Source organism: Formica exsecta, unplaced genomic scaffold, assembly GCF_003651465.1.
Source record: "Formica exsecta isolate Colony F162 unplaced genomic scaffold, ASM365146v1 scaffold237, whole genome shotgun sequence".
Taxonomy (NCBI): domain Eukaryota; kingdom Metazoa; phylum Arthropoda; class Insecta; order Hymenoptera; family Formicidae; genus Formica; species Formica exsecta.
Window position 1 is genome coordinate 160629 of NW_021849649.1, and position 15472 is coordinate 176100.

Below are 15472 nucleotides of genomic sequence, written 5' to 3' on the forward strand. Positions count from 1 at the left end.
AGCGTCTCGAGACCGATCGGCGTGACTGCCGTCACAGAGAAAAGCGTCAACGAAAATGACGTCGAGGTATCATCCACAATCACTCTCTTTCCAACAACTTAAATAATTTATACTAAAAGAGAGGAGATTAATCTTAATTTTAAGTATAAATATGTTTTTGAACAAAATTTTAATAGACAATAAGTTTTTTTTTAATAGATAAAGTTCTGAAATTAAATAATAAAGTTTTGTCGTTCAGAATCAAAATTTAAAAAATCTCAATTCTCCAAAAGAAATATTGAATATTAAAATAGTGAAACAGAATGCCAAATTTTGAAATATTTCTAAAATAGAATATGTATATGTTTGTATTTGCAGAAAGTAATACAGACCACTGAACTCGTAACGGAAACGGCAGCTGTGACGGAAAAGGAAACGATCTCATCACACGCACTCGAATCTTCTACCGAAGCCAGCATGAGATCGAGACGTACGTCTAGCAGCAATAATCCCAGCAAGAATCGCAAACGAACGAAGAACAAGACAAAGAATAAAAAAGGAACTACAGGAACTACAGGAACTACAGGAAGCAGCAACAAGAACAAAGTAATTGAAAAATCTATAGATACTCGCGGACACATTAGATAAAATCGTCATTTTTTATCAGAATCTGAATCTAAATTCAAATCTAAATCTGTTTGAAACATATATATTTTTGTGACTTGGGGAAGAACGGAACGGTTTCGTGAATCTAACATTATTTTCAGAACAAATCTACTAAGAGCAGACCGAAAGCGAGAGCCACTCTGTACGGATTGGCGTCCCTGCAGAGAGCAGGCGACGTGTCGGTGAACATGATGAGCGATCATACGACCATCAAGACCAGGTTCAGTCTGGGACCGCTCATACTGAAAGTCGAGAAGGAGTTTGGACGTGCCGCGAAGAAAGAGCTGAGGAGCGCGACCGCTACCACGGCCGAGATGTCCGGTAAATTGAGTCTACGCGTGTTGCACGGAGGTGCGGCGACGCTGCATTCTATTCGGGTTTTACAACCTAAACAGGTACGTATATCGAGATAGCGAGGGAAGAAAAATGCGATGAACAGTTACGGTAACGCGTGAATCTTGTCAAACCGGAATTCCGATGGATAAACAAATATGTAGATAAACGAATTTCAGAATTTCTCTCTACGATTATTAATTTTACCGGTGCCGTTATTTTCACGACGTTATTTTTATGCAGAATTTCTGTTTTGTGTTAGATTACAATTAAACCCTGATAAATTTCATATGTGTATATAGTGTCATCCAAAAATTCAAATAAATTTTAACTGTAAAAGATATTAATTTAGAAACCTGAAACATTCTGTATATTGATTGTCAACGTCTCGATAAAATCATCTTAATATAAAAGCATATAATGACTATTTTTCTTAATATTTTCAGTTTAGCATTATAAAAAAAGATTTGTTCAAATATTTTATGCACACATACACACACATATGTGACCTAAGATGAGAATTTTTATTTCTTAAAAATTCGATTTTATCAGGCCATGGCTGTTAATTTAATGCATATCAATATTATGCACATATTACACAATATATTATAATAAAATTGGAAATATTTATATTCGCCGTATTAAATTAAATGTTTCTTTAGGTTCGAGTGGAAAGCCAAGACGATCACGATAGAACGCGAGAATTTGTATGGAAGAGATCGTCGCATATCGCACATTTGGTGTCGCAGAAACTTTCTTCAGCCACCAGGTCGATGCTTCGACCACCACCTGCCGCTTAAGCTACATTTACTTTTTGGTCCAACTGAAACCGTCAATATTCGCCATCGAAGTATCATGAAGATCGAACGCAACATACCGCTGCGCGCGATCATTTTAATGGTACGTCATTGGTTATCGAATCACTGGTTATCGAAACTGCGCCGTTTGACTTTGACAGATATACGTGTACAATTAAATTTGCATTAAACGACGCGCATCGATCATCTCTTCCCTCACTCGCGAAATAACGCGAAACGAGAAGCAACTCACACGCGAGAGAAAGTAATGAAGAGATATATGTAAGAGATGTCCCACTTCCATTTTAAAATAATTGATTTATTTGGCCAACTCGAGTCAATTTTTGCTCGACAAAAAAGCACTTGTGATTCTCGAGCAATTAAACAAAAAATGTCTTGCTTTAAGCTTAAATTCCGATAAGAAAAAAATATATAACATTTATATTCTCCAATTAATTTCATCTTAATTTGAGACTGAAGGTTATATTAAATATGCAGAATTACACGATTATTGATTGACTTTTCCTCAAACATTATTACTACGAAAAATTGACTCCACAAATTGTTCAAAGGATCGAAAAATAGTATAGCAGAAGAGGGGCACCCTATATATTATGGATTTTATGTTGGACCAATTTCGGACGATTGTACTTTATTTATTATTTATTTATTTATTTGTCATATAGTTTGTAATTTGCCTTCAGAAAGTCTGATATATGTATCCTAGAAATATGGTTAAATATTGAAACATGTAGGCGCAAGCCATTATATGAATTAGGCCGTTCTATGTGGATAAGTGTAAACAGAAATCTGTTGCCACAATTTTAGAATACAAAATATATATAGATGAATATTATATATTTATTCCAATATCCACATATTCTCTATTTCCTGAATAAAAAAATCTTATAAGGCAATATATATATATATATAATTTTTATATATTATACACACGAGAGAGAATTCTCTTAAAATACTTTCACTTTATTATTTTTTGTTTATTATTTTGTATCATGTGTCTGTTAGTCAGAAATAGAAGAGATTTATTTCGAATCGTAAAACTACCCACAAACAGCACAAAAAGGTCACATGCATCTTAAAAGAAAATTTAAAGGACGATAAAGATATCTTTAAATCGTTTTTTAAATGTCTTCTAGAAATATATAACATCTGGGAAGACTACTTAGATAAAACACGATATAATGATTCTTTTATTTTGTTAGAACAGCGCTTTGACGTCACTATCAAGAATAAATACGGATTTACATACAAACGTTTTCACCGGAATATATTACGGAACTCCGTGACTTTATTTATCTAACCTTTATTATATATGCGCAATTTACCTGCAGTTTATATCTGTAGTTTTATGCGACTCTTCCGCACGGTATCATAATATAATATAATTTTTATAAATTATACACACGAGAGAGAATTCTCTTAAAATACTTTCACTTTATTATTTTTTGTTTATTATTTTGTATCATGTGTCTGTTAGTCAGAAATAGAAGAGATTTATTTCGAATCGTAAAACTACCCACAAACAGCACAAAAAGGTCACATGCATCTTAAAAGAAAATTTAAAGGACGATAAAGATATCTTTAAATCGTTTTTTAAATGTCTTCTAGAAATATATAACATCTGGGAAGACTACTTAGATAAAACACGATATAATGATTCTTTTATTTTGTTAGAACAGCGCTTTGACGTCACTATCAAGAATAAATACGGATTTACATACAAACGTTTTCACCGGAATATATTACGGAACTCCGTGACTTTATTTATCTAACCTTTATTATATATGCGCAATTTACCTGCAGTTTATATCTGTAGTTTTATGCGACTCTTCCGCACGGTATCATCATTGCGTAAATCACTTTGTCACCGATAATATTTCTGCCGATTTTCTATTCTTCGCCATTTTTTTATCGTAATATTTTTCCGGAAAACTCTTTTACGTAATTTAAAAGAAGAAGAAACGCGCACAAATACACTCCCGTATGGCCAGAGCGAAAAGAAAAAGGCCAAGTGGTACCCTCTTTTATTCGAAATAAGTACTAATTTCGCGTTCAACGCGCACGCGCGGTCCTCGCGCGCACATCTGTCCACTGACACGTGCGCATTGCGCATATTGTTTGCTTTCGAAAAGCAAATAGTCGTCGTCGCGACGTCGACGCGATAGTACTCAGCGTGAGAGGAGATTCGCGCTCTCACCAAGTCTCGCGTAAACTTTCTTCGGCTATCCCTACCACCGCTTCCACCTCCGCTGTCACATCGCGTCGATGTTGTAACAGTGTGTTGTACGAGGTAAAATCCAAGAAGATCATTCGAAGCGCAACGACATATTCTTACGATTCGTGTTCGTTGAAATAAAAAAAACTTACGATCACAAAAATTTCGCTCATTGTACATACATATATGCATGCGCGCAATATACGCGCGCGTGTGCCCGCTGGATGCTCCTGTTGCATCGTAATCCCGAAATAGGATCAAGGATAACGACGTCGTAATTTTTTTCATAACTACTTGGTGCATCGAGAGTCAAGAAACCGGTCTTATTGTGTTTAAGTAAGTCCTCTTGGAAAATTGTCATTTGTACTCTTTTTATCTTTTCTCTCTTAAATGAAATAAGATAGAATAAAATATACACATATACATATACATATATATATAAATATAACATTTAATATCTATAATATATATTACATTTTATATATATATATATAATTTAAGTTTGTGCGCCTGCATATGTGTAAAAAAGAATAAAAGTATTAAAACGAAATAATTTTCAAATATCTTATCAAACGTAAAAATTTTTTTTTTTCAGTTTCCATTTTAAAGAGAAACACATTCCGTGTAACTAACTTACTGCAAAATGGTTTCGTTAGTGGCGAGCGTCAGAGTTACCAGCACTCTTCATCATCTTTGCGTTTATGCCGCAAGGACGTTGACTACAAGCGTGATGCCAAGTCCGAAGGACGAAGCAAGAGAAGTGATCGTTAATTATTTAGATGGAAAAGATAATGGCATCGCTGTATTAGGGCTGAACAGACCGGTAGCCCGTAATTCCCTCGGAAAGGTCTTGATGTCTCAGTTGAACGAGGCGCTAGCTTCTATTAAGCAGAACAATAAACTGAGGGTACTCATCATACGCAGCTTGGTCCCGAAAGTATTCTGCGCCGGGGCTGATCTGCGGGAGAGATTGAAAATGAACACGTCCGAGGTGCCGCAATTCGTATCTTCTCTGAGAGATCTCATCACCGATGTGGAGAACCTACCGACTCCAGTGATATCGGCCATTGATGGTGTTGCACTGGGCGGAGGATTGGAACTCGCATTGGCAACCGATATCAGAGTCGCCTCTTCGGAAGCCACGATGGGTCTCGTAGAAACAAAATTGGCCATAATACCTGGTGCCGGTGGAACGCAGAGACTTCCAAGGATAATCGGAGCAGCCAAGGCTAAAGAGTTGATTTATACAGCACGAATTCTGGACGGTGAACAGGCACGCATGATCGGTCTCGTGAACGAGGCGGTCCCGCAAAATAAGACTGGTGACGCCGCTTATCAAACGGCACTCTCCATCGCGAGAGAAATATTGCCCAACGGTCCTATTGGCGTTAGGTAAGTTGTCAATGTCGAAATAATAAAAAAATCGAATTTTTCTCAGAGTTATATAAAAGAAAATGTTTAATATAGTGAAAATTAGAAAAATGTGTAATACAAATCGTAAAAAAGATACGAGACTGAATAAAAAAAGACCAAAGATATAAAAGAAATAAAAGCATTACTGAAAAAGAAAAGAGAATAATAAAGTAAATCAATAGTATAAAAAGTGGAAAATAAAAATAGAAGGAAAATACAAAGAACGGAACTTCTTGGAATAATAATACGTCGTTTCATTATTCGTAAAATGCGGCGATGGCTACTCAGAATCTCTCTTGCGATCGTTTATGTATTATATAATACACATCACACCACATTTGTTTATCTTCTAAACGCGAGTAATACGTTTTTTTATCCAACACTTGAGTTCTATATTTATATCTGTCATAACTATATGTCTCTGATACAGTAAAATACTTATATATAGAAATGGTTTTAATCATCGTGTCTTATCGCTTAGATTGGCAAAAGTGGCTATATCCAAAGGCACGGAAGTGTCTCTGGAAGAGGGTCTGGAGATCGAGAAACAATGCTATAGCAAGATCGTGGACACAAAAGACAGACTCGAAGGACTTGCCGCTTTCGTAGCAAAACGCGTACCCGTTTATCAAGGAGTATAAAAACTTACGGCGTTATCGTAACAAAAGCTTAATTTATATATCATGAAAGGATTTTATAATGTAAACATTTACGGATTTTACGTATAAGCATTTTATATGTAATGCATTTTATATAAGCTTTTTCACACAATATGCATATATANNNTATATATATACATACATTTTGCTGTATGTAAAATTACTATATATGTTGGTTTTGAGATACTTAATGTATTTTTAACATTTTATCCGAACTGCGTTAAAGTTAAAAATTGCGATCAAAATTTATGTAACAAAAGCTATTTAAAGATAAAAAGGTAACTTTAAAAGTTTTTTATGCAATTTGCACAATAATTGCGGATGCAGCATTAACCTTGCATTATGCCTTGTGTGCATTTGCATATGCTAATGAGATAAAGGTGCCTTTCATACGTCAGTAGCAAAAAATTCTACGTCATTTACGTCTTCCAATAAATACCTTAACCTTAACGTTTTCTTTTATATTAACATTGTTATTGTTTAACATAGTTTTAATATATATGTATATGTACTTGTGTATCGCGTAAATGCATTAGGATATTGTGATTGTGTATGTATATGTGAGATTTGTGCGCGTAGAATCTGTCGGGAACACAAAAAAAAATTGCGATGTTCTTAAATTCCGATATTTTTTATTTAATTATTTTATAATTTTTGTATATCAAAGAACGGTAAGAAAACAATCTCCTAAAAGGTCATATATATAAACATATTTCTAAACGGAAATACGGTGTACGCGGAAATATAGAATTTTAAAACACCGAAACTTAATTTAAAATGGTGTAACAATTAAATACTCTATGCTTTTATTACCAGGAATGTTACATCAGCGGCAAAAAATTGAAAAAAAAAAGGGAATACTAGTTTGCTAGTATATTATATGTATTGAAAATATAAATTTATTTTGACCTAAAAAACTATAATTCTTAGACTTATTAAACACATTGTAACGAAACACTAAGCTGCTCCCTTTCTCTATTCTCTTTTACGAGTGCTATAAGGACGTTCAATTGATTCATTGTGTCCTTGGGACAAGTGACGCGATGTCCTATCGTCAAATCGCTCTCGTAAATCTCGTGATCGTTACCGCCCTCCGCCGTTTTATCACCGAAGAAATGTATTTCGTCATACCCCTGGATATGACGTAAACAATATGTTTTATCCCAACCGATAGGAAAAACATCAAAAGAGATCTGTCCCCCTTAGAAAAAAGATAAATATTCGTTTGCTAGAGTTTTTATACGTAATGCATTAATTTTAGCCATTATTATACGATATTTCAAGTTTGTAGTGACTCAAATATATTAACGAGAATAATTAACTTAATTGAAATAATATAATGAGTAGCGTTAATTTATTAAATTAACTGCCAATAATTACTAATTAAATTAAATTTGCTACATATATCATTGGTTTTATATAAATCACTTACCAATACTGTAGGTCAGAGCCAAATCAGGAAACTCCTTTTTAAGGGCTTGTATAAATTTTTCGCGGATGTGATGTTCACTGTCGTATTCAAAAAACTGTTCGCGTTCTTTCTTGGTGCAATTTCGTCCTGTTGGCGAAATGTTCATCATGCCTGTACGAAATTCCACAAATGTTCCACGTTTAAATGGCAACTTCAACTCGGATATGTATCGCAAAACAAAATTTATAAAATCCTGTAAAACATCCTCTCCCAACATGTCCTGGATCGACTAAAATTTGATATATATATGTGAGTATAAAATAAATATAAGTAATTTATTATTATTCTTAAATATAATCACCTTGATTACTTACTTGCGACGGCAGAGCTTTGCCATCCTTGAATGCAACAAGTCCATTTTCTGCAAAGATATACTTGTACCTTTCAAACAGATTTTCACTACCTAATTGTTCTTGAATCTTGTTTAAATCAGATCCTCCAACAATCGCAATGTCAAACTCTTTTTTCACAGTCTCCAGAAGAAACTTTTCAATACTAGGACTGATTGGCTATGGAAAGCAAACATAAATTTTATTAAAAAAGGTAAGATGCAAAATATGTCGAATATAATAATATCTAGATAAAGAAAAACATTATTTATATAAAAAAATAGAATATATATATTTTAATAATAATTAAATATATATACACGATTTTTTCAATATTTAAAACATACCTGTCGTGGTTCAGTGAGCGTGCCATCAACATCAAATAAACAAATAATTTTTTTTGACATGATGCAATATCTTGTTGGATATCTTGTTTGCTAGAGAATCTGAAACACATATTGTCACTTTATACACATAGAAACATTCATTTCCACATGGCGATATTACATAAATAGATTACATACAGAATAAAACAAGCGAGCAAATTTTTAAAATTATATTAACTACTTTCAAATATGTTTTTTCTATTAAAAACGATATCAACTTCGAAATGAAGGAAAAGATTATCAGAAAGCTGGACTTCACACATCACGTGTCGAGCCTGATTAGTAAAAAAGCAGGTAACAATCCGTCCCCTCCATTTACTCTCCCACTAACTTTTTAGCAAAGGGATTTATGTATATGTATAGTGATAAACTTCATTCAATACTCGTTGCTCTCATTGTCAACCCTAAATCTCAATGTTTTATTGAATTGTAATAAGATTACATTTCTATTAAAATTGAGCGTATTCGCAATTTGCAAACATGCAAATGTAGGTGTATCTTCAAACAAATATAATGAGTGTCTATCTAACCTTTATTTTAAGGGGAATGCGATGACATTTTGTTCATGTAAAGGGAATCATTTTGGAGCAGTTTAATCTACTTAGTCTATAATTAACGATGTTTAACTGCGATCTTATGAAAATAAAATTGAAGAGAAAATGATATAAACACGTGTATGTACATGTGGCTTCGACATATCATCATACATTAATGAAAAATGAAAATACGTTGTGTATGTACCAATCGAATAGCAAAAAAATGTCAAATTTAAATCCGAACATATCGAAGCGTTTTCTCGCATATTCATATTTTGCTGTATCTTTGCCTTTGATTGGCTCTCGCGATAACGAGCAAGATTGAATGTCTGATAGATAATCGATCTCATTTATTATTCATTTATTTTATTTCAGAAAAGCAGAATATTTTTGATCGGTGACATTGGCAGCAGTTACATGCGTCATTCATATAAGCATAAGCCATTCATACATACACTAACACTATACACATGTCAACAAGTGCTACGAAATGCCCTGGAACAATCGTTTAAATAAATCGTTGTGTCTTTTGTGCATTATCTCTTTGGCATTACATGATACGCATGGAGATGCTGACGCAGCTCAAAAAAATGTGCTCTTGTTGCTGGGTGTGTGTAACTTGACGTTTAATTTTTTTAGGCGTATTTTATTAAAAAATACGATTTTTCAAATATTTTATTGAATAAATTGAAATAAATTGCAATTGCACTGTTGTTTTGTAAAAAAATTTAAAATATTATTTTTTTAAATATTAGAGTTATATATATCTAAAAATATAAAAAAGAATATTGTCAATAATAGAAACTATAATTCTTTTTAGTTACCTTTAAGTATGAAAAATTATAAATTTTATAAATTAAAATTTTTGTCGTAAATTATAAATTATCTAAATATAGATCTAAGATTTCACTTATTATTTGAAATAATTATCTATAATTCACAGCTGATGATGCAGGATTTGAAATGCGATCCTACTTGAATAAAATCTGTCAAACTCCTAATTTGGATAAGTTAGCAAAAGAGAGTCTATTGTTCGATAATGCATATACATCAGTCAGTAGCTGTTCACCAAGGTGAACTGATTTTTGTTACAAATTCAATCTAATTATTATGAACATATAAATTTCTTAAATTTTCAATTTATAGTCGCTCCGCAATATTAACTGGATTACCAAGCCATCAAAATGGAATGTACGGTCTTCATCATGGAATTCATCATTTTAATTCTTTTGATGATGTTCAAAGTTTACCAAAAATATTGAAAAGAAACAATATACGAACAGGTAAAACAATAATAATGATTAATAGGTATGCATATATTATCATATCATGTTGCTTTTTTCTTTTTGCAGGAATCATTGGCAAAAAGCATGTAGGCCCAAGTGACGTTTATCCATTTGATTTTGCACATACAGAAGAGAATAATTCTATTCTTCAAGTAGGTCGTAATATTACTTATATAAAGCTGTTAGTTCGTGAATTTCTTGCAGTCCAGAATAAAACACAGTAAGTGATATTCCACACATACAACCTATAATCTTACATTTATACAATAAAATAATATAAATATAATGCATATATTTCTTGTATATTATATATAATAAAATATATAATAACTTTATATATATAGTAAATCTATATATTTTTTTTTGTACTTTATTGTACACTATCAAAAAAAAATCCTATCATGTGTGATGTGTGTAAAGATCTTCATTATAATATTTTGCAAAATATTTTTCTAACTATATTAAAATTTTTGTAGACCCTTCTTTTTATATATTGCCTTTCACGATCCACATCGTTGTGCCCATACTCATCCAGAGTATGGCAATTTTTGTGAAAAATTTGGTAACGGTGATGTTGGAATGGGTACAATTCCTGATTGGAATCCAATATATTATCAATGGGAGCAAGTTAAAGTACCATATTATGTTCAAAATACCGAAGCTGCTAGGAGAGATATTGCTGCCCAGTATACAACAATATCTCGTTTGGACAAAGGTATTCCTAGGATATATAAATACTCAAATATACATGTTAACAGTATATATTATGAGCAAGGTATATTTTAGTATATTAAGTGAAGATATTTAAAAGGAATATAATTTTTTTAGGTGTCGGCCTCGTTCTTGAAGAATTGAAAAATGCAGGATTCAAGGATAACACATTGATAATTTACACATCCGATAATGGCATACCTTTCCCAAATGGTCGTACAAATTTATATGATCCAGGTTTGTAAACTTATTTAATTATTTTTGCAAAAGCACGAAAAGAGTGAAAACAAAGAAGTGCCAAGTGACATTTTGAACTAATTTTTATCAAATATTAATAGTATTGTAATAATATTTCAATGTAGTTATTTTTAATAAGTGTGATTTTTGTCCTGCCTCTTGTTCTGAGCATCTCGTTTCACAACATTGTATGACAGATGAGATGAGAAAAAATAGAAATAACATTTCAAGATATTTAAGATATTCAGACGAATTAACTAAAGTATATAATACATGCAAGAATAACAATTTTGAAGGTATAGCTGAACCGATGATGATTTCATCACCGATTCACGGCCACAGGAAAGACAGTGTAACATACAGTATGACTTCTTTACTGGATATAGTACCAACAATATTAGATTGGTTCAATGTAACTTACATGGATTACTTGTCAAACTCCAATGAAGTGTCTATTCCACATCTTACTGGCAAGTCGCTTCTACCATTACTTCTTGAAGGTATGGATATATGTATGCACATATTGAATGCAATATATATATAGTATTCTGTTAAAAAAATTGTATTGTAAAATAATGAATTTCTTGTTTATAGAACCCATAGAAAATAATACGGCGATCTTTGCTAGCCAAACGCACCATGAAGTTACCATGTACTATCCCATGCGTACAATTAGGACAAAACGCCACAAACTTATACATAATATCAACTACAGAATGCCATTTCCTATCGATCAGGACTTTTATCTATCTCCAACCTTCCAGGTAATCTGAAAAAGAGGAGGGGCCATTATTTTTTAACTAGAGCATACAAGTTATTCAAATATAAGTAATATTCATAAATCAATGATATTATGTATTACATATACAGGACATTCTAAATAGAACACAAACTCATCAGCATATATAGTAAATCTATATATTTTTTTTTGTACTTTATTGTACACTATCAAAAAAAAATCCTATCATGTGTGATGTGTGTAAAGATCTTCATTATAATATTTTGCAAAATATTTTTCTAACTATATTAAAATTTTTGTAGACCCTTCTTTTTATATATTGCCTTTCACGATCCACATCGTTGTGCCCATACTCATCCAGAGTATGGCAATTTTTGTGAAAAATTTGGTAACGGTGATGTTGGAATGGGTACAATTCCTGATTGGAATCCAATATATTATCAATGGGAGCAAGTTAAAGTACCATATTATGTTCAAAATACCGAAGCTGCTAGGAGAGATATTGCTGCCCAGTATACAACAATATCTCGTTTGGACAAAGGTATTCCTAGGATATATAAATACTCAAATATACATGTTAACAGTATATATTATGAGCAAGGTATATTTTAGTATATTAAGTGAAGATATTTAAAAGGAATATAATTTTTTTAGGTGTCGGCCTCGTTCTTGAAGAATTGAAAAATGCAGGATTCAAGGATAACACATTGATAATTTACACATCCGATAATGGCATACCTTTCCCAAATGGTCGTACAAATTTATATGATCCAGGTTTGTAAACTTATTTAATTATTTTTGCAAAAGCACGAAAAGAGTGAAAACAAAGAAGTGCCAAGTGACATTTTGAACTAATTTTTATCAAATATTAATAGTATTGTAATAATATTTCAATGTAGTTATTTTTAATAAGTGTGATTTTTGTCCTGCCTCTTGTTCTGAGCATCTCGTTTCACAACATTGTATGACAGATGAGATGAGAAAAAATAGAAATAACATTTCAAGATATTTAAGATATTCAGACGAATTAACTAAAGTATATAATACATGCAAGAATAACAATTTTGAAGGTATAGCTGAACCGATGATGATTTCATCACCGATTCACGGCCACAGGAAAGACAGTGTAACATACAGTATGACTTCTTTACTGGATATAGTACCAACAATATTAGATTGGTTCAATGTAACTTACATGGATTACTTGTCAAACTCCAATGAAGTGTCTATTCCACATCTTACTGGCAAGTCGCTTCTACCATTACTTCTTGAAGGTATGGATATATGTATGCACATATTGAATGCAATATATATATAGTATTCTGTTAAAAAAATTGTATTGTAAAATAATGAATTTCTTGTTTATAGAACCCATAGAAAATAATACGGCGATCTTTGCTAGCCAAACGCACCATGAAGTTACCATGTACTATCCCATGCGTACAATTAGGACAAAACGCCACAAACTTATACATAATATCAACTACAGAATGCCATTTCCTATCGATCAGGACTTTTATCTATCTCCAACCTTCCAGGTAATCTGAAAAAGAGGAGGGGCCATTATTTTTTAACTAGAGCATACAAGTTATTCAAATATAAGTAATATTCATAAATCAATGATATTATGTATTACATATACAGGACATTCTAAATAGAACACAAACTCATCAGCCTCTGCCATGGTATAAAACATTAAAGAAATATTATCAGAGACCAGAATGGGAATTGTACGATTTAAAATATGATCCAGAAGAATTAAACAATATAGCTCCAAAATCGTCTGCAAAGGTAGTGTAACATTGTAATCAAATTAGTCACAAAATTTTCAATAATAGATATAATAAACTTGTATATGTGTTTCACTTTTAGAGTATATTCATTGAACTTAAAGAACGATTGTATAATTGGCTGAAAATAACAAAAGATCCATGGCTTTGTGCACCAAATGGTGTTTTGGAGAACGCCGGACATAACAAACATAATGCTCAATGTATGCCATTGAACAATTTCGACTATTGACATCTGTTCCCAATATTTGTCCGTAATTATTATATAAACATATATTTCTTCTTTTCGTTTTTCACAATTTAGCATTGTGCAATTTATGAATAATAATAAATACTCAAAGTAAATTACAAACAAAAAAGAAAACATTCAATGTAAACCTATAATTTTTAACATTATTTAAATAATAAATAGTAAGAATGAATATAGTAATTTAATACAACAATATAATGTAAGTTTTTCTATAGTCTGCAATATTCATTTAATTTTGTATAAGAAATTAAAATAATGTAATGTAAGAAAAAAAACAAACAAATTTTTATAATTTAAATATAATATTTAGAAGATGTAATATAATATTTACTAATATATATATTTCAATATAAATTTTTTTTACCTATCCAAAATGTTTATGATAAGATAACTTTTGACGTTGAGATATTCTTCGATTCTCTGTCTCGATACTTGGAAAGCATTTCATTTAATTGACGAACATAAGTTGATGATTTGTTTACAGACTTTACCACTGCCTTCAATTCTGTTGCTATTTCATTCATCTAGAAATATGCGATCAATTGTGATGCTCATTTAAAAAATTACATTATCAAATAAAGAATCTATGATTTATAACCAACTTTATAAATAATCTATAATTTATGATAAAATTTGAAACAAAATCCTATTTCTAGTTTTATGTGTGTGTCTGTGTATCATGTAATACAGAAAATGTTAAAAAAAATAAAATACACACTTATAAAACACATAATGATATATAAGGATATTAGATTATGCGGTACATAAAATTATAAATAAATTTTTGTCCAATTATAGATTATTTAAAGCGAATTTAAGTAAATACAATTTCAGTTACATAGCGGTAGTTAATAATTCATACAAATACATAGAAAACTCACATATTGTTTGTAGTTCAAATATCTGTTATATTTTTGATTGTTAGTGTAGATTTGCTTCATTTGAATCATAAATAAGAGACACAAAGCAAGGCCACCCAACACGACGAGAGAATTCGAGTTCTGGAGTCCGCGTAAAACAAGCATCACACTTTTTATATAAACTGTTGGAATAAGTTGAAATAACTGACCGATAAAATACTCGTTACATAATATTAAGTTAAGGATAAACAGAATCATTCCAACAAAGTATTCTCTTGTAAAATGGCAACATAATTACTCTAATTATTTGCACTGTCTCTTTCACATTTATGTGTTTACAAGCGGATCGCTTACTGCGCAGGTTTGTAAACGGTGGTTCACATTTTTACAATATCGATGCGTTCCGAAAATCATCGAAAAGAACAGTGTCACCATCTTTCTGACGTCACAAGAACGCTCCGATATCCAATAAGAAAATATGTTTTCTAGAGACTTGAGTTAAGAATTTTAATTTTTTTTTAAATCAAAGATTAGAAAATATGTTTAAATAAATAAATAAATAATTTTTTTTCGAATATATGCATAAATAATGAATTTGTTATAAATAAATAGCAAATCCTACTTTGCGCATTCGTACATTTCTCTCGGCAATTAGCGATTGCACATGCGCAAGGGAGAAAGTTTGTCCTTTTACCTTAGAACATATATAAATGGAAGGGGAATGCCTTTGTTTCCCGATAGAAAAACATGTCGGAAGGAAGTAAGAAAGAAAATCATAGTTGCCTCTCTCTTGT

At 31.6% G+C, this 15472-nt stretch overlaps 4 protein-coding genes across 9 annotated transcripts; 3 read left to right on the forward strand and 1 right to left on the reverse strand.

Annotated features, from left to right (window-relative positions):
• Nucleotides 1–6: 6 nt before the first annotated feature.
• Nucleotides 7–6925, forward strand: LOC115235996 (methylglutaconyl-CoA hydratase, mitochondrial). Its single transcript, XM_029808178.1, has 6 exons — nt 7–66; nt 358–585; nt 747–1040; nt 1641–1772; nt 4640–5403; nt 5906–6925. Exons 2-6 carry the CDS (start codon nt 457–459, stop codon nt 6063–6065), a joined length of 1479 nt encoding a protein of 492 aa, XP_029664038.1. The 5' UTR covers nt 7–66; nt 358–456; the 3' UTR covers nt 6066–6925.
• On the reverse strand, nt 6708–15056 carry LOC115235973 (phosphomannomutase). Of its 5 annotated transcripts, none has more exons than XM_029808138.1 (5): nt 12974–13009; nt 8231–8329; nt 7869–8063; nt 7516–7783; nt 6708–7284 (listed from the first exon to the last, which is right to left on the reverse strand). In XM_029808138.1, the coding sequence occupies exons 2-5, from the start codon at nt 8288–8290 to the stop codon at nt 7019–7021; spliced, it is 789 nt and encodes a 262-aa protein (XP_029663998.1). In that variant the 5' UTR covers nt 8291–8329; nt 12974–13009; the 3' UTR covers nt 6708–7018. The 5 variants fall into 5 exon arrangements, 4 of the variants coding, with proteins under 4 accessions (XP_029663998.1, XP_029663997.1, XP_029664001.1 ...); XM_029808137.1 differs by lacking the exon at nt 12974–13009 and adding an exon at nt 11461–11587 and having other exon boundaries at nt 6875–7284; XM_029808141.1 differs by lacking the exon at nt 12974–13009 and adding an exon at nt 8800–9006 and having other exon boundaries at nt 6875–7284.
• LOC115235971 (N-sulphoglucosamine sulphohydrolase-like) lies at nt 8592–13934 on the forward strand. Of its 2 annotated transcripts, none has more exons than XM_029808134.1 (11): nt 8592–8757; nt 9181–9413; nt 9749–9878; nt 9952–10088; nt 10158–10311; nt 10568–10806; nt 10920–11039; nt 11336–11539; nt 11634–11803; nt 13423–13569; nt 13651–13934. In XM_029808134.1, exons 2-11 carry the CDS (start codon nt 9296–9298, stop codon nt 13798–13800), a joined length of 1569 nt encoding a protein of 522 aa, XP_029663994.1. In that variant the 5' UTR covers nt 8592–8757; nt 9181–9295; the 3' UTR covers nt 13801–13934. The 2 variants fall into 2 exon arrangements, with proteins under 2 accessions (XP_029663994.1, XP_029663995.1); XM_029808135.1 differs by lacking the exon at nt 8592–8757 and adding an exon at nt 8864–9002.
• LOC115235974 (N-sulphoglucosamine sulphohydrolase-like) lies at nt 12151–13098 on the forward strand. Its single transcript, XM_029808142.1, has 3 exons — nt 12151–12319; nt 12433–12552; nt 12849–13098. The coding sequence occupies exons 1-3, from the start codon at nt 12184–12186 to the stop codon at nt 13094–13096; spliced, it is 504 nt and encodes a 167-aa protein (XP_029664002.1). The 5' UTR covers nt 12151–12183; the 3' UTR covers nt 13097–13098.
• Nucleotides 15057–15472: the final 416 nt, after the last annotated feature.